This window comes from Carcharhinus amblyrhynchos, chromosome 11 (assembly GCF_965287045.1).
Source record: "Carcharhinus amblyrhynchos chromosome 11, sCarAmb.v2.hapA, whole genome shotgun sequence".
Lineage (NCBI taxonomy): Eukaryota > Metazoa > Chordata > Chondrichthyes > Carcharhiniformes > Carcharhinidae > Carcharhinus > Carcharhinus amblyrhynchos.
The window spans coordinates 497,990-523,508 of record NC_137334.1 but is presented as its reverse complement, the minus strand read 5'-3'; the positions used below and the strand labels follow the sequence as shown (position 1 = coordinate 523,508).

General features: G+C 44.6%; 1 protein-coding gene across 3 annotated transcripts in view; it reads left to right on the top strand.

Annotated features, from left to right (window-relative positions):
- Positions 1–25,519, top strand: part of LOC145349811 (dynein regulatory complex subunit 11-like) — a 207,466-nt gene that overhangs the window by 44,424 nt on the left and 137,523 nt on the right. For all 3 annotated transcript variants that reach the window (XM_080198356.1, XM_080198355.1, XM_080198357.1), the window contains 3 exons: positions 7,213–7,297; positions 13,533–13,652; positions 22,343–22,418. In XM_080198356.1, the coding sequence (XP_080054482.1) occupies positions 7,213–7,297; positions 13,533–13,652; positions 22,343–22,418 (281 nt within the window). The remainder of the gene's footprint in view (positions 1–7,212; positions 7,298–13,532; positions 13,653–22,342; positions 22,419–25,519) is intronic.

Sequence of the window (25,519 nt, the reverse complement as noted above, 5' to 3'; positions counted from 1 at the left end):
CAGGCTTCAATCTCTTCCGAGCAACAGTCTGAGACTAAACCAACTTGCTTGCAGCCTTGGTGTCGTATCTAACACGGAGAATTTCAAACGCATATTCACAACAAGACCACCTATTTCTATCTCACAAATATCATAAAATCCCTACAAGGCAGAAGGAGGCCATTTGGCCCATTGATTCTGCACCAGCTCTCTAAATGAACATACCATCCAGACACTTTTCCCGCAGCCCTATGTATTTACCCCACTAATTCCCCGAATGTCCATATCTTCGGACACTAAGACACAATTTACTATGGCCAATCCACCTAGCCTGCACATCTTTGGATTGTGGGGAGAAACTGGAGCACCTGGAGGAAATCTACACAGACACAGACAGAACGTGCAAACTCCACACAGACAGTTACCCAAGGCCAGAATTGTGAATCTGCACTAACCAGTGTGCCACTATGCTGCCCGACATCACCCTGGTTTCAGCTGAAACCCTCATTTGTCCCTTTGTTATTGCACACCTGGCAGGTCTCCTGCATTCTACCTTCTCAAAACTTGAGATTATCCTAAACCCTCTTTAACAACTTGTATCAAACTCCTGTTCAAATATCACTATTTTTGACAGTGATAGGATGCAGTCTGCTGGACCAGCCAGTGCATCCAGCATTTTGATCTGCATACTGAATAACACCCTCCAAATGCCACCCATTGAGGCCCTCACCTATTACCAGAATTTACCTGGTATTGAGCTATGAGGAGAGGCTGAATAAACTAGGCTTGTACTCGTTAGAGTTTAGAAGAATGAGGGGAGATCTCATTGAGACGTATAAGATGATGAATGGGATGGATAGGATAGAGGTGGAGAGACTCTTCCCGCTCAAAAAAGACAGTAGGACTAGGGGGCACAGCCTCAAGATAAAGGGGAGGCGGTTTAGAACGGAGTTGAGGAGGAACTTCTTCACTCAAAGGGTGGTGAGTCTCTGGAATTCTCTGCCCGTTGAAGTGGTGGAGGCTGCCTCGCTAAATATTTTTAAGAAGCGGGTTGATGGGTTCTTGATAAGAGAGGGGATTAAGGGTTATGGGGAGAGGGCGGGAAAGTGGAACTGAGCCACAACAGATCAGCCATGATCTTATTGAATGGTGGGGCAGGCTCGAAGGGCTAGATGGCCTACTCCTGCTCCTATTTCTTATGTTCTTATGTTCTTATGTTCTTCTGGTGAGCTGAAACACCAACTATTTTCCACTTTTGGCCTATCTGCTGCAATGATTGTTATTGTCCACTTGTATGAAATGACACAATAGCTGTGATTTTTCCAGTGTAATGTGTGGTGGTCAGCCAAAAGTCCATTGACTTTCAGTAGACTGTAAGATCCCAGTGGAAGGAGGTGCTGGAAGATCCCAGTCAACTCTGCGCTAGCTTATGATGTATGTGCTGTATATGAGCTGGTGGCTGCAAGTCAGAGATGGAGTGACATTCCTCTTAATCCGTGTGTTTTCTTTCTTCCTTCTGTGGCTGAGCAAGCAGCCATTTTTGGGTAAAATTAGAGGGGAAGGTGGGTTTGAAGGCAGGTACAATCGTAGAATCTACAATGCTGAAGGAAACCATTTGGCCCACCAAGCCTGCACTGACAACAATCCCACCCAGGTCCTATTCCTGTAACTCCACTTATTTACCCTCCTAGTTCCCCGAACACTAAAGGGCAATTTATCATGGCCAATCAACCCAACCCATCTTTGGAGTGTGGGAGGAAACCAGAGCATCTGGAGGAAACCCACGCAGACATGGGGAGAACATGCAGACATCACACAGTCAGTCACTCAAGGTTGGAATTGAACCCGGGTCCCTGGCGCTGTGAGGCAGCAGTGCTACCATTGTGCCACCATGTCACCCACTGTGTGATGAAAAACAACCAGTCTATGGTGACACCATCTGTAGCTTGCCTATCATGCCAGCTGAAGTTAGTTGGGAAGAAGCATAGGCAGGAACACATGGCCATCCTGGATATTCTCAGTGATGACAGATACAAGGTATCGCAGATGATCTCTGTGAATCTATAACGGCTCAGGAGATGTATGCATAGTTGTCCTCCTCAGGCTTTGCAGTGCTCCCGTGTGCCAAAAATTAATTTGCACAATATTTGATGATTTAGCTGCCAAAACTGAATAGTTGGAAGTAAATGAGAGCTGGGTGTAAAGCTGGCAGAGTTAGTAAAAAGATGAGGGTAATGTGAAGTATTTAGATATTATTGCTGCAATTCTATCGCCCTGCCCGCCACAGGAATCAGAGCGGTTGAGGGGTGGACAATGGGAAGGTCTGTTGACCTTGGGTGGGATTTTCCAGTCTCAGGTCGAATGAGGCTGTAAAATTCCTCCCAGAATGGGGGTGATGGGGATGTGATGTATTGAGAAGCACAGACCTTGACTGCTCATGAGGACCTCTTGTAGTACTGCTATTGGGTTCCAGGCACTAGAAATGGACCTTTGACAACCTATTTCCAATTCCTTCTGAGGGTTATCTATTAAGGCCTAATGCAGAACACTAGGGCAGAATTCTCCATTGTTTTTGTCTAAGTGGTGGTGGCAGTCCAACAATACTGTTTCTACTGGCCAGAATGGTGTGAACTTATCCTTCATCCCATACTTGGAGCTTAATTAATTTTGTATGAAAAGGTATCTCTCCAAGTCACCTGGCTGATTTGCTACCCATCGTCAGCTTGTGGGTGCAAAGATTTGATCATCGCATTTATGTGCAACTGCAAAGCACCTGTATCATCTGTCCTGTCCACCTGCCTTCACAAAGCTATGCAGGATGCCTGGAATGCAAAAGCATAAGGCTAGCTGTCTCAAGAGCAGTTTGCACCCCCATTCAACCACCATGCCCTTGTGGCCTTGATTCAAAAAGTCTGGGGACAAAGACGTGTCTTCTACCCAAGCGACGGATCCAGCAAGCACACCAACTTCACCTCGCCAGTCTGGGAGACTGACGCCCAGGAGACTAGGATGAGTGGAAACTGCATCAGAAGCATTTCACAATACAGGAAGCAGATGAATAATCCCATCCAATCCACCAGTACAAGTCTTCTCTCAGCTCCTTCCAATATTAAACTCTCATCATGGCATCATGTAGTCAAAGGGTGACTGTCTTCACAGAGCTCACACAATCGTGAGCGAAGGACATATATCAACACTCATTCTCTCATGGACATTTTCACATCACCATTATCTTATCTTTCATGTTACTCACATTATGTACTCTGGTCTTGCCGGGGAGGGCTCACCAAACATACTGGTCATGCATTTCACCCAATTTCTTCTTCAAACTTCTGAACAAATGCACTTGTTTCATTTTTAGATAGGGAAAGATGGCACACAAACAAAACAACAACACAACAAACTAAAGAGAGCCTTGACCAGAGGAGGGATGGCTGAAATCATTGCCGTCACTGAATTTGAGAAGGCTGCGATGAACCTTGCTGGAGAGCTCCCAGCAACCTAGCATAAATCTCAGTTCCATCACTTGCATTCAGCCCTGTACTCCATGGCCCCACACCTTGATGGGCGCTGTTAGTATGAAGATGATCTGGGGGTGTGAAATATCTTGTTCTGCATCCAGGTGCCCCATCTCTTGCAGGAATCATGTTAGCATGAGGGAGGATGAGTGTCAGCTGGATACAGCCCCCTGTGTTTTTATCCACTCCAACAACACAGGACACTGAGGGTTCTTCTACCCCTAAGCAATCCTCATCAGGCTGGATGCTGCAGGCCTCTGACCAGTAGAGGACATCCACCCATTCATTACAGGCATCAGGACATTCCAGACAGGTAGCTGTCTTCACCTTTGCTGTGGATATTGGGGTTGTACCAAAGCTTTAGCAGTAAGGTTAGGAAAGTTGAGAAACATTGATGGTTCACGGAGATGCTATCACTCTGAATAAATTGCACTTATTGAAACTCACTGGACAGGGATGTTAATGCACTGATGAACTGCAAGCATTTTGATTTTGTAGTGTGAAATACTTTTATCTGGAAGTTCAGATAGAACTCTGAAGAGTGCAGTTGAACAGAGGGATATGGGAATACAGGTACAGAATTCCCAAAATGTGGCATCACAGGTGGATAGGATCATAAAGAGTGCTTTTGGTACATTGGCCTTTATAAATCGGAGTATCGAGTATAAAAGTTGGAGTGTTATGGTAAGGTTATATAAGGCATTGGTGAGGCTGAATTTAGAGTATTGTGTACAGTTTTGGTCACCTAGTTTCAGGAAGGATGTGAATAAGGTTGAAAGAGTGCAGAGAAGGCTCACAAGGATGTTCCCAGGACTTGAGAAACTGAGTTACAGAGAGAGATTGAATAGGTTAGGACTTTATTCCCTGGAGTGTAGAAGAATGAGGGGAGATTTGATAGAGGTGTATAAGATTTTGATGGGTATAGATAGAGTGAATGCAAGCAGGCTTTTTCCACTGAGGCTAGAGGAGAAAAAAACCAGAAGGCATGGGTTAAGGATGAAAGGAGAAAAGTTTAAAGGGAATATTAGGGGGGAATTATTCACACAGAGTGGTGGGAGTGTGGAATGAGCTGCTGGATAAAGTGGTGAATGCGGGGTCACTTTTAACATTTAAGAAAAATTTGGACGGGTTCATAGATGAGAGGGGTGTGGAGGGATATGGTTCAAGTGCAGGTCAGTGGGACTAGGCAAAAAATGGTTCAGCACAGACAAGAAGGGCTAAAGGGCCTGTTTCTGAGCTGTAATTTTCTATGGTTCAGCCATGCTCTCACTCAGTGTTGGTATTCTATTATAAGATGAGTTACATGCAATGGCAGCCAAAATGCAACTAGTCTCTGGACTCTTGAGTGTTCACAGTAAAAAGTCTGACAACACTAGGTTTAAGTCCAACCGATTTATTGGACTTAAACGTGGTGTTGTCAGACTTTTTACTGTGTTTACCCCAGTCCAACGCTGGCATATCCACCTCTTGCGTGTTGCCAGAGAGATGTGTTGAAATTATAATTGGAAGTGTATGATGGGAAAGGTATGAATCCTTATTCTTCAATGGACAACCTTGGCTGAGGACAGCTCATCAGCAACGATACCCCAGTAAGTATCCTCAGTTTCAGTGTCTGAACCAAGACATGAACAAAGAACAATGAAGATTATAGCGTGGGAACAGGCCTTACAGCCCTCCAAGTCTTCACTGACCATGCTGCCTGACTGAACTAATATCCCTACTCTTCCGGGGACCATGTCCCTCTATTCCCATCCTGTTCATGTATTTGTCAAAATGCCCCTTAAAAGTCACTGTTGTTTCCGCTTTCACTACCTCCTCGGCAGCAAGTTCCACGCACCCATTACTCTGTAAAAAAAATGAACTTTAGGATGAGAGCCTGAGGCTGGTCTACATCAGGCAGAACAGTGGTTAGCACTGCTGTCTCACAGCGCCAGGGACCTGGGTTCGATTCCTGGCTTGGGTCATTGTCTGTGTGGAGTTAGCACATCTTCGCCATGTCTGCGCGGATTTCCTCCAGATGCTCCGGTTTCCTCCCAGTCCAAAGATGTGTTAGTTGGGTGGATTGGCTATGCTAAAATTGCTCCTTAGTGTCAGGGGGACTAGCTAGTGTATATGCATGAGGTTTTGGGGATAGGGCTGGTGCAGACTTGATGGGCTGAATGGCCTCCTTCTGCACTGTAGGATTCTATGATCTCATTCAAGACAGGGTTTGCATCATGAGATGGCATTGCAAGTGTCAAGTCCTAACTGCAAGGAATGCTGCTCGTAGCAGAAAAACTTACTCTTCTAACATGATGGTTTTGAGCAGTTTGATTAAAAATGGAATGGAAGCCACAGACGGAGAGAACATGAGGCAATAAAGTGGGTGAAGACTCCGATAACATGAAGACGAAAGTGGTTTTCCGCAAATAGTAAGCTGTGTGCGGTTACTGGTCAGCTGTATTCCACCAGCAACTGAAGTCAAGGACCACCAGCAATGGTTGGTTGGGTGCCATGGTGGCCATTTACAACGTAGCCATTCTGGAGTACCTAACTGTAAAGGAGATCCATATTTTTCCTGCAGTGCAGATGGAGGCCATTTGGCCTATTGAGCTTGCACTGACAACAAGCCAACCCAAATCCTATCCCATAACCCATTATTCGCCCAACACTAAGGGGCAGTTTAACATGACCAATCATGTTTGGAGTGTGGTACACCTAGTGGAAAACCACGCAGATACGGGAGAACTTGTAAACTCTGCACAGACAGAGCAGACTGTGAGGCAGCAGTGTTAACCACTGTGCCATCCTAAATGCTTCAAAAGACTTGAAGATGCATTACCGCTCACCACTTGCAGCTTACCGTTTGAGGAGATGAAGAATTGGATTCTTTAATCAAAGCTACAATTGCTGGTGGTAGTGTTACTCCTCAGATTTGCATATCCCTGACTGACAAAAAGGAGCTACAGAAGACCGCTTGAGGATAGTTGTTCCCCACTTTAGTGTTTATTATCTCAGAACTTCATCTGCAATTAATCAACTGTAGAATGTTTGGAGGATGTGGGTGGAAAGATATTGGATTTCTGAAAATGTGATTGCAGAGAGAAACATTTTTTTCTCTCAATAGTCTTCAGGGTGAAGGGTTTTTTTAAAAAATAAATTCAATAATCTCACTTCCCTGTGCACTGGTCTGGGAAAACCAAAACTGGAACCATATCTTCTGTGGTGGAACTTTATCCAGTGACCTGGAGACATTTCTTTCTTATGCTTTTAATAGAATCCTGTTGCAATGTTTTAAATGCAGGATAAGCTCATTGCTTGTATAGCTTTATTTTTGGAGTGGATTTAAATCTAAATGGTTGCTCTGACTGGTATATGACATTTTCAATAACATGCATATTTAAAAAAACAAGGCAATTTTTATCCTTTATTTCTACAGTTAAATGGATGTTAAACAGTTACTGACCCTATGGTCACTTATGCTGAACATTTACAAAGCTCAGGTTTGACAACAATTAGGATATTGTGTCCAGTCCTGGAAGGTTGTGAGAGTTCTTGAAATGGTGCAAGGGAGATTTACCAGAATTATTTCAGGGATGAGGGAATTTATTTTCAGGTTAGATTGGAGAAGCTATGGCAGTTCTCCTTGGAGCAGAGGAAGTTGATGGAAGATTTGAGAGGTATATCAGTAAATGGTTTTTTTAATTAAGTGTTGACATTTTACTCTTTGATCCAGAAACACAACCGGAAAGTTTCCTGATTATCCTGATGTAGAAAAAGGCGGCTCTGCAGCTATTTTTGCTTCAAAGACTCCACAAGAGGTAACTTTCAAAATTGACTGTGTAAGACACTTGTTATGGCACATAGAACATAGAACATTACAGCGCAGAACAGGCCCTTCGGCCCACGATGTTGCACCGACCAGTTAAAAAACAATGACCCTCTAACCTAAACCTATCCCTTTTCATCCATAAACCTATCCACGGATCTCTTAAATGCCCCCAAACTAGGCGCATTTACAACTGCAGCAGGCAGGGCATTCCAATCCCTCACCACCCTCTGGGTAAAGAACCTACCCCTGACATCTGTCCTATAACTACCTCCGCTTAATTTAAAGCCATGCCCCCTCGTGCTAGCTTTCTCCATCCGAGGAAAAAGGCTATCACTATCCACCCTATCTAAACCTCTAATCACCTTATATGTTTCAATAAGATCCCCTCTTAGCCGCCTCCTTTCTAGCGAAAACAACCCCAAATCCCTCAGTCTCTCCTCATAGGACCTCCCCTCCATACCAGGCAACATCCTGGTAAACCTCCTCTGCACCCTCTCCAAAGCCTCCACATCCTTCCTATAATGTGGGGACCAGAACTGCACACAATACTCCAAGTGCGGCCGCACCAGAGTTGTGTACAGTTGCAACATGACGCTGCGACTCCTAAATTCAATCCCCCTACCAATAAACGCCAAGACACCGTATGCCTTCTTAACAACCTTATCTACTTGATTCCCAACTTTCAGGGATCTATGTACACATACACCTAGATCCCTCTGTTCATCCACACTATTCAGAGTCCTCCCGTTAGCCCTATACTCGACACATCTGTTATTCCTACCAAAGTGAATTACCTCACACTTCTCCGCATTAAACTCCATCCACCACCTCTCGGCCCAGCTCTGCAACCTGTCTAAGTCTCCCTGCAAACTATGACGCCCTTCCTCACAATCTACCACACCTCCGACTTTGGTGTCATCAGCAAATTTACTAATCCACCCAACTATACCCTCATCCAGATCATTAATAAAAATTACAAACAGCAGTGGCCCCAAAACAGATCCCTGAGGCACACCACTCGTAACTGAACTCCATGACGAATATTTACCATCAACCACCACCCTCTGTCTCCTATCTGCTAGCCAATTCCTGATCCAATTACCTAGATTACCCCCAATCCCATACATCTGCATTTTCTGCTTTGTGCATGAGAAGTCATGTCGGACCAATCTTAGAGTTTTTCAAAGAGGTAACTATGAGGATGATGAGGGTAGAGCAGTAGATGTCTATATGGACTTTAGCAAGGCCTTTGACAAAGTCCTGCATGGCAGGCTAACATGGCAGGTTAATAAGTCACTATTATTCCAGGCAGAGCTAGCTAATTGGTTTCAAAATTGGTTTGATGGTAGTAAGCAGAGGGTGATGGTCGATGGTTGTTTCTCGAATTGGAATCCTGTGACTAGTGGTGTGCATGATCCCTTCCGCACACTGGATGAAGGAACACAGTTTCCGAAAGTTTGTGGAATTACTATCAAATAAACTAGTTGGAGTTAAACCTGGCGTTGAGACTTCTTAGTGGTGTGCCTCAGGGGATAGTATTGGGACCATTATTATTCATTATTTATACAAATGATTTGGATGTGAATGTACAAGGCATGGTTAGTAAGTTTTCAAAGGATACTAAATTAGGAGGTACCGTTGATAGCGAAGAAGGTTATCAAAAATTACAGAGAGATCTTGATCAGATAGGGATGTGGGCTGAGGATTGGCACTTACAGGTAAGTGTTGAACTGTTGCATTTTGGAAAGTCAAACAGGGTAGGACTTATACAATGAATGGTCGGGCCCTAGGGAGTGTTGAGGAGAGGTACCTAGGAGTTAGTTGAAAACGGCATCATGATTAACAGAGTAGTAAAGAAAGTGTTTAGCACACTAGCCTGCATCAGTCAGGGCATTGGTGAGGAGGCTGTCCAGCAGAGGAGGACGAGGACGAGGACGAGCAACACCACCCAAGTGCAGGATGGCTGGCCACAGCAAGGATCAGGCATTCGAGGGTGGCCCTGATCACCCCGCGCTTTTGTCACTAGGGCCTGTGTTGCTGCACGTGGGTTTCATTGCCATCCCTTGGATCCCTGCAATCTCTTGAAACATTGTAACACCAGTGATGGGCCGGGGTACTCTGTGAGCAAGTTTATGTGGCAGGCAGGAGGGTGATGACAACTTGCTATGCATCATTGTAATGATGCCCTGGTGCAAACTAGTCAGATTCCTACTTGAACTTTGGGCCCAGGTGCCAGCATGTATGCAATGTCTGGGTGGTGGGTAAGGGAGGACTAAACCCCCATGCAGAGCCCTGGGGCGCATGGGGTAGGGTGGGGATGGAATCTCTCGTGGGTTCTGGGAATGCCATGGCAGATTGCTGCCAATACATGCCACCTGTTGTAGCCAGTGAATTATTTTAGCACCTTTGTTGTCTCAATAGCAGTGCATTAAGGAGCCCTGCCCGCTGACATCAACTTGCAAGGTCCTTCCGGTGACTGTCAGGGTAAGCACATTCCTACTAGAAACTAAACAGAAACAAGGTAGTTACAGGTGTGGGGTAAAATAAAATGTAATGTTGCCAATATAGTGCTTTCAAAATAAGTGATAATGTAAAACCTTTTGACTGTGAGTCTTTAAAGTGCCTAAATATTCTATCTATCTAGTGATGCCCTTCACCTGTGCCATCTTAGTGCCACTACAACTTCTTAAGGCTTAGGCTGCTTACCACTACATCTCAGTCTCTCTCCATGATGTACATCAGAGGTGGAGGTGGCCTGTGATGCCATTGGCGATTGTCCTCTGGAGGGCTGGACTCTGAGGGCCCTGACTGGTTTCCAGGTATCAACGACATATCCCTGACATCGGGTCCCTCAGAGCCCCAGTGTCAGGAAGGGGCCATCAGAATGTGTAGGCACAGCCTCAGTCTCCTGGGTGGAAGGCCCTGGCGTGGGTGAGAGTCTTTCCTGTGGACCCCTGGATAACTCCATGCAACGGTGTTGCTTCTGCAGTGAGCTCGAGAAGCTCCAGTGTCACCTGGCCTGCTAGTCCTGGAGGACCATCTGCATTCTTGCCATTGTGTTTGAGCCCTCTGCAATGCTCTTCTGAGTTGGGGACCACCTGTCAATGGCAGCAGCAAGTGCCCACTGAGACTGGGCCACGCTCTGCAGCCCCTCAGCCATGACCCTCTGTGACTGGTCACATTCTCAAAAATGCTGCCAAAGCCCACTATGTCTTGGTGCTGTCCCACTGGGTCTTCTGCAAGCTCTGCTGCCTCTCAGTCATGACCTTCTGTGAGTAGATCACGCCCTCAAGGGCTGCAGCCATAGCCTGCTGTGTCTCAGCACTGTCCCACGTGCCCCTCAGCCATGGGCCACAGAATCTCGAGAAGCCTGTTGAGGCCATTGGCTGTGGCCTGCTGTGACTGGGTCACGGCCCTCTGGGACTCCGCCGTGGCCTGCTGTGACTTGGCCATCGCTTGGAACCTGCCAGTCATGGTGAGGATCTCTGCCCCAGCCTTGCAGTGTCGGCCTAGGACGAATCTAAGACGGGCAATAACTGGTCCGCCTGAAAGCTTTGGGACTCCTCCCATAAGACACAGGAGCAGAATTAGGCCACTCGGTCCATTGAGTCTGCTCCGCCATTCAATCATGGCTGATATTTTTCCCATCCCCATTCTCCTGCCATTTCCCCATAACCCCTGATCCCCTTATTAATCAAGAACCTATAAATCTGCCTTAAAGCCACTCAATGACCTGGCCTCCACAGAACCACCACTCTCTGGCTGAAGAAACTTCTCCTCATCTCTGTTTTAAAGAATTGTCCCTTTAGCCTGAGGTTGTGCCCTCTGGTTCTAGTTTTTCCTACTAGTGGAAACATCGTCTCCACGTCGACTCTATCCAGGCCTCGCAGTAACCTGTAAATTTCGATAAGATCCCCCCCCCCAATTTTTCTAAACTTCAACGAGTACAGACCCAGAGTCCTCAACCGTTCCTCATACGACAAGCTCTTCATTCCGAGGATCACTTTTGTGAACTTCTTCTGAACCCTTTCCTAGACCAGCACTTCCTTAGATACAGGGTCCAGATTTGCTCACAGTGCTCCAAATGGGGTCTGACGAGAGCCTTATATAGCCTCGGAAGTACATTCCTGCTCTTGTATTCCAGCCCTTTCGACATGAATGCTAACATTGCATTTGACTTCTTAACTCCCGACTGAACCTGCACATTAACCTTATGAAAATCTTGAACAAGAACTCCCAAGTCCCTTTGTGCTTCTGATTTTCTAAGCATTTCCCCACTTAGAAAATAGTCTGTGCCTCCATTCTTCCTTCCAAAGTGCATAACCTCACACTTTTCCACGTTGTATTTCACCTGCCACTCCTTTGCCCACTCTCCTAACCTGTCCATGTCCTGCACTCTCTCTGCTCCTCAATATACCTGTCTCTGCATATCTTTGTATCATCTGCAAAATTAGCAACAGTGCCTTCAGTTCCTTCCTCCAAATCATTAGTGTATATTGTGAAAAGTTGTGGTCCAAGAACCGACCCCTGAGGCACACAACTAGTCACTGGCTGCCATCCTGAAAAAGCCAGCTTTATCCCCATTCTCTGCCTTCTTTCAGACAGAGTCTTGGATGATGTGAAGAGGGAGAGGTAAAAGGACAGGTGTTAGAACTCATGCAATTGCATGGGAAGGGGATGAGGCGCTAGGGATGATTGAAGAGTGCGTCAAGGTGTGATGGAGGGAAAAGTCGCTTCTGAATGACGGGAAGGCAGATGTGTTTGGTGGTGACACTGTGCTGGAGGTGACAGAAATGACAGAGGATAATCCTTTAAAGGCGGAGGCTTGTGAGGTAGCACGTGAAGACAAAAGGGATTCAATTTTAGGAGGGATATGGGTCTGGCATTGTTAAATTAGCAACCACAGTTGGGGGCCCATCCTTGATGGACAAGAAAGATTCACCAGATACACTACAGTGGAGGTTGGCATCATTAGAACAGATACAATGGCACCTTCTTCTGAGTAAGCAAGCCCAGACCCTCTTTCATTCCTCCAGCTTTCCTGGAATTAAAAAGACAGTCCCAAAACATAACAATGTTATAACCTTTATATATGTAGCAACATATTTTGGGATATATCTGAGCTGGCAAGATATTGTGATTGAATGGAGGATTTTGCTTAACATTACACATTGACGTACAGAGAGATCTGGGCATTTTGGTCCACAGATCCCTGCAAGTGGCAACACGGGTGGATAAGGTGGTTAAGAAGGCATACAGCAAACTTGCCTTCATTGGCTGGGGCACCAAGCATTAAAGTTGGCAAGTTATGTTACTTATAATACTTTAGTTAGGCTGCATTTGGAATATTGTGTGCAGTTCTTGATTTGATTTATTATTGTCACACGTATTAATGTACAGTGAAAAGTATTGTTTTTTGCGTGCTATACAGACAAAAACATACCATTCATAGAGAAGGAAATGAGAGAGTGCAGAACGTAATGTTAGTCATAGCTAGGGTGTAGAGAAAGATCAACTTAATGCAAAGTAAGTCCATCCAAAGTCTGACAACAGCCAGAAAGAAGCTGTTCTTGAGTTGTTTGGTACCTGACTTCAGTACTGGTCACCACATTACCAGAAAGAGGTGGATGCTTTAGAAAAAAGTGCAAAGAAAGTTTACCAGGATGTTGCCTGGTCTGGTGGGTTTTTAGATATGAAGAGAATTTGAACAAACTTGGATTGATTTTATTGGAAAGATGGAAACTGAGGGGCAACCTGATGGAAGCCGACAATATTATGAGAGGCATAGACAGGGTGGATAGTCAGAGGCTTTTTCCCCAGGGTGGAAGGATTGACTACAAGAGGGCACAGAGGTGAGAGGTGGTAAGTTTTTTGCACACACAGGGTGGTGGGTGCCTGGAACACCCAGCCAGTGAAGATGGTGGAAGCAGGCAATTAGCAACGTTACTTTGATAAGTGCACGAACACAAAGTGAACAGAAGAATAGGAACTGTGTTTTGGCACGCACTTGGTGAACCAAAGGGCCTGTTCCTGTGCTGTATTGTTCTTTGTATCTGTTAATATTGCCTTGATGCTTCCAATTTGTTGCATTGTATCTAATGGAGGACAGAATGCTCATCTTTAAGTTTTTCCTTTACTTCTGCATTATCTTGAACTTTTAAAGGATCAAGGCTTTCCTTCAAAAGGATTTGCCAGTGCACTAATGACTTATTTACAATTCTCAGGTACTTCAAGAACTTGCTGAACAACAAGAAAAGAAAAAGGCAAAAAAAGAGAAAAAGGGCAAAGATGAGAAAAAGAAACAGAAGAAGAAAAAGAAGAAGAAGGGGAAAGCAAATAAAGAAGTATGGTTGCAAATGTTGGGTTTTGTTTTAAACTTCTATTATTTTAATTTGTTCATTAGACATGGTGGCCAGCCCAGTATTAATTACCCATCCCTAATTTCTGTTGCGAGGGTGGTGCAGAGTGCCTTCTTGAATACATGATGTGGAGATGCTGGCGTTGGACTGGGGTAAACACAGTAAGAAGTCTGACAACACCAGGTTTAAGTCCAACCGATATATTTGATAGTAAACTCGCAAGCTTTTGGGATTTGCCCCTACGTCAGGCGAGTGGAGAGTTCTGGCCTCAGACAGAGCATATAACAGCGCAGAGAGTTTACAGATTACTGATTAGAATTCGAGTCTTTAACCTGCTGTTCAAGTCTTAGAACATAGAACACTACAGCACAAACAGGCCCTTCGGCCCATAAGTTGCGCCGATCACATCAATACCTACCAATCCATAGACCTATCTATAACCCCCAATCCCATTAAATCCCATATACTCATCCAGAAGTCTTTTAAAAGACCCCAGCGAGTTCGCCTCCACCATCACTGACGGCAGCCGATTCCATTCACTCACCACCTTCTGAGTGAAAAACTTACCCCTAACATCACCTCTGTACTTGCTTCCCTGCACCTTAAATCTGTGTCCCCTCATAGCGACCATTTCAACCCGGGGAAATAGCCTCTGAGAATCCACCCTATCTATTCCTCTCAACATTTTATAAACCTCTATCAGGTCGCCTCTCAACCTTTGTCTCTCCAGGGAGAAGAGTCCCAGCTCCCTCAACCTATTTTCATAAGGCATGCCTCCCAATCCAGGCAACATCCTTGTAAATCTCCTCTGTACCCTTTCAATAGTGGCCAACAATGTGAGTGGAAGGAGCATTAAGCCCCAGGTTAAAGAGATGTGTATTGTCTCCAGACGGTACAGTAAGTGAGGTTTAGCAAACCCAGGCAAGTCACGGGGGTTCCAGATAGTGCGACATGAACCCAAGACCCTGGTTGAGACCGTCCTCATTTGTGCGGAACTTGGCTATCAGTCTCTGCTCAGCAACTCTGCGCTGTTGTGTGTCGTGAAGGCTGCCTCGGAGAACGCTTACCCGAAGGTCAGAGGCCGAATGCCCGTGACCACTGAAGTGTTCGCCAACAGGAAGGGAACAGTCTTGCCTGGCGATTGTCGAGCGATGTTCATTCATCCATTGTTGTAGCGTCTGCATGGTCTCCCCAATGTACCATGCTTCGGGACACTGCTGCAGGAAAGGTTAGATTTTTTTTTCCTGCTGGAGATGGTCATTGCCTGACACTTGTGTGGCACAAACTTTGGTTCTGTCTTCACAGACAAAGACACAAATATCTTTCCAGAAATGCTAGGAAAGCAATGATCTCGTGAAAAGGCGAAATCAAAGGAAATTTGTATGAGTTTAATTTGGAAATTAATGAAACTAAAAGCTGATAAATCCCTAAACCCTGATAATCTGCATCCCAGAGTACTAAAGGAGGTGACTGTCAAAATAGTGAATGCTTGTGAATAGTTGCCTTCTTCCAAAACTCTGTAGATTCGGGAACAGTCCCTGCAGTTTGGACAGTTGCAAATATAAATGTGCTATTTAAAATAAAAAGGAGGGAACAAACATGCAATTACAGAGTGGTTAGCCCAACATCAGTTGCAGGGAAAGTGCTTTTCTAAAGGATGTGACAATGAGACACTTAAAGTATTGATGGGATTAGACAAAGTCAGCGTAGATTTATGAAAAGAAAATCATGTTTGACAAGCCTAATGGAGATTTTGAGGACGTAACCAGTGGTATAGACAAGGATGAACCAGTTGATGTGGTGTATTTTGATTTTCAGAAAGCTTTTGATAAAGTTCTATAAAAGAGGTTATTGTGCAAAATTAAAGCACATGAAATTGGGATCCATATACTGGCAGTGATTGAGAATTTGCAGACAGGAAATTATTGGAGAGGATTCTTTGAGACAAGATTTATTCCCTTTAATATATTTATAAATATTTTATGTTTCTCCCTAATTCTGTTTGCAAGTCCTTTTATCATGCCTCCTTTTTGCTCTGCTAATTGCTTTCCAAAGTCCCTTCTTGCACTTCCCACTTCCTATATTCCACTATGGCCGCAGCTGAATTGCTTCCTTTGTGCTTGCTAAAAGCTTTTCTCTTCATCTTTTTCCAGTCCTGAATTGCCTGAGACATGATGTGGATATGCCGGCGTTGGACTGGGGTGAACACAGTAAAAAGTCTGAGACATCTAGGGTTCCCTGAACTCACTGTCTCTCCATTTCTCCCTCAGACCCATATTCTCCCAGCTTCTTTTTAAATGCCCCCTACTGCTCCACTGTACAATTACACGCAAGGAGCTGAGACCAGTCAACTTTGGCTAGATCCTGTTTTAATAAAATCTAACATGTCCTAATCTAAAGCCATCTTTCTCCTTGTCCATAACAGATTTGAACCGTAGTTCTCAAAGGGGGATCAGCCTCCACTTCATAACACGAGCAATAAAGTAAGGACAGTCCAGGCTTTCACACGTCAGTTGAATTCGGGACCGACATACCTGAAAGGATGAAGGATAAGTGTGGTAAATATCAGGAACCTTGGATAATGAGGAATATTATGTGCCCTGTCAAAAAGGAAAAGGAAACATTCATCAGATCTAAAAGGCTCAAGACAGATAAAGCCCTTGAAGAATATAACGAACGGAGGAAGGAGTTAGGATGGCTAAAAGAGGTCATGCAAAGTCCTTGCCAAACAGGATTAAGGAAAATTCTAAGGCATTTTATACGTAAGGCATTATATATAAAGAGCAGGAGAGCAGCAAAGAAAGGGTTGGTCCACTGCTTGAGTGGAAGGAATCTAGTGATAGACAGCATAGTTATGTGAAGGGGAGGTTGTGCCTCACTAACTTGATCAAGTTTTTGAGAAAGTGACGAAGATGATAGATCAGGGATAGATGATGGATGAGTGGATATTGTATACATGGACTTCAGTAAAGCCTTTGATAAGGTACTTCACGATAGATTGATTTGAAAGGTGAAGTCACACAGAATCAGAGGAGAGCTGACAAAATGGAGAACTGGCTTGGCCATTGAAGACAGAGGGTAGCAATCGAGGGGTGCTTTTCTGAATGAAAGGTTGTGATTAATGGTGTTCCACAGGAATCAGTTCTGGGACCTTTGTTGTTTGTAGTACGTGTAAATGATTTGGAGGAAAATGCAGGCCTGATTAGTAATTTCGCGGACGACACAAAAATTGGTAGAGTTGCGATAGTGAAGAGGATTGTCCGAGGCTACATCAAGATGTAGATCAGTTTGAGACTTGGACAGAGAAATAGCAAATAAAGTTTAATCTGAACAAGTGTGATTATAATGCATTTGGAAGGTCCAATGCATGTAGGAATTATATAGTAAATGTTAGAACCCTTTGGCAAGCAGAGAGGCCTGGGCGTACATGTCCACCAACCACAAAGTGACAATGCAGGTGGATAAGGTAGTTAAGAAGGCAGGCAGCGTGCTTGCCTTCATCGGTCAGGGCATTGAGTATAATAATTAGCATGTCATGCTGCAGCTGTACAGAACCTCAGTTAGGCCTCATTTAGAATATTGTGTACAATTCTAGTTGCCACACAACTAGAAGGATCTGGATGCTTTGGAGAGGGTACAGAAGCATTTTACCAGGATGTTGCCTGGTCTGGAAATAATAGCTCAGAGGAGAGGATGAATAAATATTGGAACGACAGAGCTTGAGGGGCAACCTGATAGAAGTCTACAAGATTGAGTGGCATGGACAGAGGGCATAGTCAGATGCTCTTGGCTGGGGTAGAAATGTCAAGTACTAGGGGACACAGATTTAAGTTGCATGGGGAAAAGTTTAGAGGAGATGTGTGAGGCACGTTTATTTACACACAGGATGGTGAATATCTAGAATGCAGTGCCTGGGAAGGTGGTGGGAGCAGCTACGATAGCGGCATTTAAGGTGCAACTGGACGAATACATGAATAGGATGGGAATGGAAGGATACGGACTCTAAGTGCATACGGTTTTAGATTAGGCAGACATCATGATCGGCACAGGCTAGAAGAGTCTGTTCCTGTGCTGGACTTTTCTTTGTTCTTTTCCTTACTCTCTTGACACTGAATATAGCTGAACTTCCTGTGTCTTGCTGTCTTTGCTGTAAGCTGACATGTCTCTATTTCAATAATGTTCTGTGTTTCTTCTGGCTTCAGCTAATTAAGCACAGCCCTAGTAGCAGTTACTCACCAACCAATCAGCTTACCACTTTCATCTGTCATCATGCTTTAATTTTTCAAATTCAGCAGTTTGAAGAGAAGCCTCATGCCCCATGCTCTCTTTTATCCTCTCCTACTTTCTAGGTGCCCGGATTAACCAGCAGCCAGATCAGCAGCAGTGGGGCGGCACGGTAGCACAGTGGGTTAGCACTGCTGCTTCACAGTGCCAAGGACCCGGGTTCGATTCCCGGCTTGGGTCACTGTCTGTGTGGAGTTGGCATGTTCTCCCTGTGTCTGCATGGGTTTCCTTCGGGTGCTACGGTTTCCTCCCACGTCCTGAAAGACGAGCTGGTTGGGTGAATTGATCTGAACACGTGCTGGACTGTGGCGACTAGGGGAATTTCACAGTAACTTCATTGCAGTGTTAATGTAAGCCTTACTTGTGACAAATAAATAAACTTTTAACTTTGACTTTAACCTGGCCTGGCCCTCCATGCTGATGCTGTAGTTAAGAAACATAGAAGGTTCTGGCAGGATGGTGACACTGTGCTGCCTCACAGTACCAGGGACCTGGCTTGGGTCACTGTCTGTATGGAGTTTGCGCATTCTCCGCATGTCTGCTTGGGTTTCCTCTGGTGCTGCAGTTTTGTCCCACAGTCCAAAGATGTGCAGGTTAGGTGGATTGGCCATGCTCAATTGTCCCTTAGTGTCAGGGGGACCAATAGAGTAAAGGCATGAGGTTATGGGACAGGGCTTGGGTGGGATTGTGGTTGGTGCAGATTCGATGGGCCAAATGACCACCTTCTGCACTGTAGGATTCTACGATAAGAGCAGGAGGAGGCCATTTGGCCCTTATTCATTATGATCATGGCTAATCATTCAACTCAATAGACTAATTCTGCTTTTTCCCCATACCCTTTTGATCCTATTCACTCCAAGTGCTGTATCTAGCTGCCCCTTGAATACTGTTTTGGAATCAACTGCTTCCTGTTGTAATGAATTCCACAGGCTCACCACTCTTTGGGTGAAGAAACATCTCCTCCCCTCCCTCCTCAATGATCTACCCTGAATCTTCAGACTGTGATCCCTAGTTCTGGACTCCCCCACCATAGGGAACATCCTCACTGCATCTATCCTGTCTAGCCTTTTAGAATTTGAAAAGCTTCTATAAGATCTCCCCTCATTTGTTTAAACTCCAGTGAAAACAATCCTAACCAAGTCAATCTCTCCTCATGCCTTAGTCTCAACATCCCTGGAATCAGCCTGGTAAACCTTCGCTGTACTCCCTTGAGAGGAAGAACATCCTTCCACAGCAGGAGACCAAAACTGCACAGGGATTCTAGGTGTGACCTCACCAAGGCCATGTATAATTGCAACAACACATCCCTGTTCCTTACCTAAAATCTCTTGCAATGGAGGCCAACATACCATTTGCCTTCTTTACCGCCTGCTGCACCTGCATGCTTACCTTCAGTGGCTTGTGCACAAGGACACCCAGGTCCCTCTGCACACTCCCCGCTCCCAATCTATAGCCATTCAGGTAGTAATCTGCCTTCTTGCTTTTGCTTCCAAAGTGGATAATGTTTATCCAAATTATACTGCATCTGCTATTGATTAGCCCACTCACCCAACTTGTTCAGATTATTCTGAAGAAGCTCTGCACCCTCATTGCAGTTCGCCATCCCACCCAACTTGGTATCATCTGCAAACTGAGATGTTTGCAGATGATACCGTTTTGTTCCCAATCCAAATCATTAGTATATATTGTGAATAGCTGGGGTCCCAGCACCAATCCCTGTGATGCCCTGTTATTTACTGCCTGCCAATTTGAAAAGACCCATTAATTCCTACTCTTTGTTCCCTCTCTGCCAACTAGTTTTCTATCCATTTCATTGAACTTCCCCAAATCCCATGTGCTTTAATCTTGTACGATAATCTCTTATGCGGGACTTTGTCAAACACTTCCTGAAAGTCCAAATATACCACATCGACTGGCTCCGCCTTGTCAACTCTACTAGTTACATCTTCAAAGAATTCCAACAGATTTGTCAGGCATGGATGGAGAAAACAATTAATGAAGTATGTAGTGCTCTGGATTTTAATAATAGGGGCATAGAGTACAAGAGCAAAGATGTTATGCTGAACTTATATAGGAGACTAGTTAGACTTCAGCTGAAATATTGGGGGTGATTTTACATTTTTTTCCTAAGTGCTAGGCAGATTTGAAAGCGGGAGAGATTTAGATCCATCTTTTGGGCATGTTTTCAGTCCCCCCGCCATCCATGCTCTGCCTGTAAAAATAGCAAGTCTGTTGCTGGCTGCAGAAGCCTGTGGGGGGATGGGGGGAGGTGCTTAATGCTCCCGAAAGTCTATAGAGTGAGGTAGTGTGCATGTGCAGGCCTCTCTGATGCTGCACATGGACATTAGTTTGAGCAGGGGTCTGATTGAAAAGAGGGAGCTGTAGGGCCCCTGTTAGTACAGGCTGACTGAAGGAACTCTTTCCCCACCCCCCCACAGCCTGTGATATAACTCCCACTGACTCCTCCCTACTGCTCGCCAGCCACCCAGACCGATCGTGGACTTGCCACCCTTCCCCCACTAATCACTGCAGAGTGGCAGTGATCCCTTCTCCCTCCCTGCCTCTACCAATCAGTGCAGAGTGGCAGCAGGTCCCCTCTCCTCATTCAACTCTTCGCCACATTAGCCCACCCCATCCCTGGTACTGCCTGCTGGGCATTGACCAGCTGCCTGGGTGACACTGCCAGTCTGCCCAAGGGGCACCTCCTCCTTGCCCTCTGCATACCCAGGGGCATCAATGGCCTCCAGTTCCACTGGCAAGGCCAAGCCTACTGCTCCCCGTTCATGGAGAGCATATCTATTCCTCACTGGCACAAATTTTTCCCCATGAGGTCATAAGTTGCGGGGGTGGTGGGATGGATGAACAATTGAGCACTGGGCTCACTAAGCAGATGTAAAATAACATTTTCATAAATTTTAATATATTAGCCTGCCTCCCACCCATTTCTGGTGAGAGGCTGTCTGTGCCAAAAATTCGGCGCTCGTAAAATGGCACCGGTCAGGAAAACTGGTACCACTCACGCTTAGCACTTAATGCCTGACTGTTACACCATGCCATGCCTGAAAACAGGCACAACACAATGTTATAATTGGCCCCATTGTGTACAGTTCTGGTTGCTGCATTATAGCATGGATGCAAAAACATAGGAGAGAGTGCAGAAGAGGTTTAGAAGAATGGTTCCTGGAATGAAAGACTTCAGCTATGAGGATAGATCGGAGAGATTGGGACTGTTCTCCTTGCGGAGAAGAAGGCCGAGAGGGGGTTTGGAAGTGATCTTCAAAATGGTCAGATCCCATTTGGAATATTGTGAGCAGTTTTGGCCCCTGTATCTAAGGAAGGATGTGTTGGTCTTGGAAAGGATCCAGAAGATCAACATGGTTTCATGGTTATCATTAGACTTTTAATTCCAGATTTTTATTGAATTCAAATTTCACCATCTGCCATGGCATTATTTGAACCTGGGTCATCAGAACATGCTCACTTGATTACTAGTCTAGTGACAATACCACTGTGCCACTGCCTCCACGTGCAAAATGTTGCCGCTCAGTGATTTATTTCACAAGTGTAGGTGTCAGAGTCTACGACAGTGGAGATGGTTTGACAGATTCCAAGAGGCTGGTACCCTCTTCCTCTGCTTCAGCTGACAGACAAGATCCTCCTTGGAAAGCACTAGGTTCTGCTAGCACTGACTTAGCTGCTGGTCTACTTAACTCCACTACTGAGTCCAGACGACTGGTGGTGCGGATTGCAGCTTCCCGGTGGTGGGGATTGCAGCTTCCCGTCTTCTGATGTGATCTATGTGCTTCCACACTTTGAGGCCTTGTAAGTCGATGACATAACATACAGTGCCAGTCCTTGCAATTTTCTTCCTGGATAACCAAGCTGCCCCTGACCCCCAATGTTTTGGATAAAAGCTAAGTCATTCATTACAAATTACTCTCTCTCTTAGCTGGGTCGTTGCACTGTTTCTGTGAGGCTTGCTTAGCCTTCATCCTCTCCACCAAATTTCATAAAATGAGGTCAAAACAGGTTCTAAGGTCCAGCAATGATTCAGCCAATGTAACTCTTGTGGTAGCATGATGGGTCGTATTAAATGAAAGCTGAAAATTGGCTAACCAGAGGAGCAGTGGTCCGTTGGACTACTTCCACATTGATGCTTTAAAAGATTGTACTGCCTCTTCTCATTGAAAGAGCCTTTTAGCTCTCTCAAGTTAATACTACATGGCTAAAATTAGTAATTATACTGCTTTCCCAGCATCTGAGCTGTATTCCCTCTAGACATACTGACTACTTGTAGAAAAAGAATTGAACTTTAAAACGGTCCCTTAAACAGAAAATGTATCAATAGTACAGCACCATCACACTCTTGCAAAGTTTCTGTTTTTATGTAGGAGGAAGAAGATGGTTGGAAAATGGTTCAAAGTAATTTCCTCTCAACAATGGCAGAAGGTCAAAATACCTATGAAGGTGAGAACAAAAAATGTACATGATGATGATGTTTGATGGTATCTATTGTTGTATTATCTCTGGGGCAATGATATAACAGGGATTTCTGAAAAAATAAAATCAAACATGGAGCAGTATTAAAATTAATAGTTTAAACGTGGATCTTATTGCAAACAGAGTTGTTTCTAACTTCACGGTTGGGCATCCGAAGCCTCTTGCTTGTATTTCCTGCACTGTGTGGAAACTGCTGGACATTTCTGTGCCTTGGGTGATCATGTATGCAAGAATGTCACCAACTACAGCTTAAATTCAGAGCCTCCACAATTTGAGGGGCATCTGGAGACACGGCTGAGTATCAGGTTGGATGAGTGTTTCCTTTATAACATATTTTGGGAGATGGCCACTGGACTGGCAGAGAGAGGTTTGCAATAGTAGGATGAGGACTATCCATAAGAGTAAGACGAAGCAGGTAGTACAAATGTCTTAGGAATGTGTGTCACTCTCAAACAGGTATTCAGTATTAGAAAGTGCTGTGAGTGATGATACAATGGCACTGTGGGGCATGAGACTGTGCAAAAAGGAACAGCAAACATAGAAATGTTAACAGCGATCCCATAGTTCGCGGGACAGACGAGCAGTTTTGTTCCTGCATAGTTTGTTGCCTTCCTGGTAAAAGGACAACATGGAAAGAATGCAGGGGTGAAGGGAGTGTTCAAAAAGTTATGATTCCCATAGGAAAAACAACTATTGTATTATAAATGTCAGATTTTCAGTAGCTCAGGAAATAGATGAATGTAGGACATTTAGGGCAATACTAGGACACTTTTTCTTGCAGAAAAGAAAGCTGAAAAGAGATTTGAGAGAGAAGTATTCAAACTTATGAGGAGCCTAGACATAACGGTTGAGTCTAAACCATTTCCTCTTGTGAAAGGATTGAGAACAAGAGGGCACAGATTTAAAGCAATTGATTAAAAGTAGCAAAAACTACAAGGGAAAATAGTTTTATGCAGTGAGTTGTTAAAGTCTGGAATGCACTGCCCAAGATTATGATAGAGGCAGGTTCGATTTAAGCATCCAAAAGGGAATTAGACAGTTATCTAAAGAGGAAATCTGTGCAGCATTACAGGGAGAAGGCAGAAAAACGGTACTTAGTGAATTGCTTAGTGCAGACATGATGGGCGAAATGATCTCCTACTATGCTGTAATATTTATGCATCTCTATGGTTTCTTGTTTCCTTGCATCATAGTGATACAGTGGTTGGCACTGCTGCCTCACAGTGCCAGGGACCCGGATTCAATTCCAGCCTTGGGTGAATGTACAGAGTTTGCATGTTCTCCCTGTGTCTGCATGGGTTTCCTTCAGACACTCCAGTTTCCTCCCACAGTCCAAAGGTGTCAGGTTACATGGATTAGCTGTACTAAATTGCCCTTTAAGAGTCCAAAAATGTATAGGTTAGGGGGAATGTGAGGTTATGGGGATAGGGTAGGATGGGTGAGCCTGGATAAGATGTTCTTATGGAGAACCAGTGCAGACTCGATAGACTGGCCTCATTCTGCACTGTAAGGATTCTATGATTCTATTTTATGATTCTGTGCCCATTGCCAGTTCAGGATGGGCAACAATTGGCCAAGCCAGTGATACCTAGGTACTCTAAAGAAATAAGATAAAGTACCAAGCAGAAGGGGAGGATGAGCAGCCAAAAGTCGTGATACACACTGGTATTAACAACATAGCAGGAAGAGTGATAAGGTCCTGCAAGGGGAGTCTGGGGAGTTAGGTAGTTAATTAAATAAGAGGACCTCTAGGTTGTAATCTCAGGATTACTTCCACTGCCATGTGCCAGTGAGGCTAAGAATAGGAACAGCATGCAACGAAACACATTTCTAAAGAGCTGGTGTAGGAGGAAGGGGTTCAGATATCTTGATCATTGGCACCTCATCCTGGACAGGTGGGATCTTCCAGGTAACCTGATTAATTTAAAGGCTGAATCTTTTCATTGCACATTTCATTTCACAAAGGCAAAAAAATTTATTCAGTTCAATGAAGTTCTTCAATGAAACTAGTTTTATTAAAATATTGAAATGTTATAATCAAAGACATTACAAATTAGCAACAACATATGATTAAGACAAGGCAAATCTCATTTTGGCCAAAATGGGAGATCAGTGGTTCCACCTACACGGCTAATGAGCTAGCAGGCTTTCCCAAAAGATCTCAGATTTCATGAAAAAGTTTTCATTACCAGATTATACAGCCCAGCACTTAATTAAAATCAATTTCATTCATTCACTGTCAGTCTAAACAATGACATGTCCTTCAATCAATTATAGGTCGACACCTTCAGATATTGATCAGTCATTCATTCATCTGTTCATTTTACAGAAGTTCTCTCCCAAAAATGGCTTGTTATGATTCAGCATTTCTGTAACCAGTTTAAACTGGCTCCAATACCAAATGAAGACAACTTTAACTTTTGGTATTATTACCTGGCTTGGATAGTTTACTTTGTTGCATAATTTGTGCCTCACTTGTGCTTTCATGAATACATCTTTGATTTTACTGGCATATTAAGAACATAAGAAATAGGAGCAGGAGTAGGCCATCTAGCCCTTCGAGCCTGCCCCGCCATTCAGTAAGATCATGGCTGATCTGACGTGGCTCAGTTCCACTTTCCCGCCTTCTCCCCATAACCCTCAATCCCCTCGCCTATCAAAAACCTATCTACCCGCGTCTTAAATATATTTAGCGAGGCAGCCTCCACCACTTCAATGGGCAGAGAATTCCAGAGATTCACCATCTTTTGAGTGAAGAAGTTCCTCCTCAACTCCGTTCTAAACTGCCCCCCCCCCCCCCTTATCTTGAGGCTGTGCCCTCTAGTCCTACTGTCCTTTCTGAGCGGGAAGAGCCTCTCCACCTCTATCCTATCCATCCCATTCATCATCTTACATGTCTCAATGAGATCTCCCCTTGTTCTTCTAAACTCTAACGAGTACAAGCCTAGTTTATTCAGCCTCTCCTCATAGCTCAACCCCCTCAACTCCGGTATCAGCCTAGTAAACCTCCTCTGCACTCCCTCCAAGGCCAAAATATCCTTGCGTAAGTGCGGCGACCAAAACTGCAC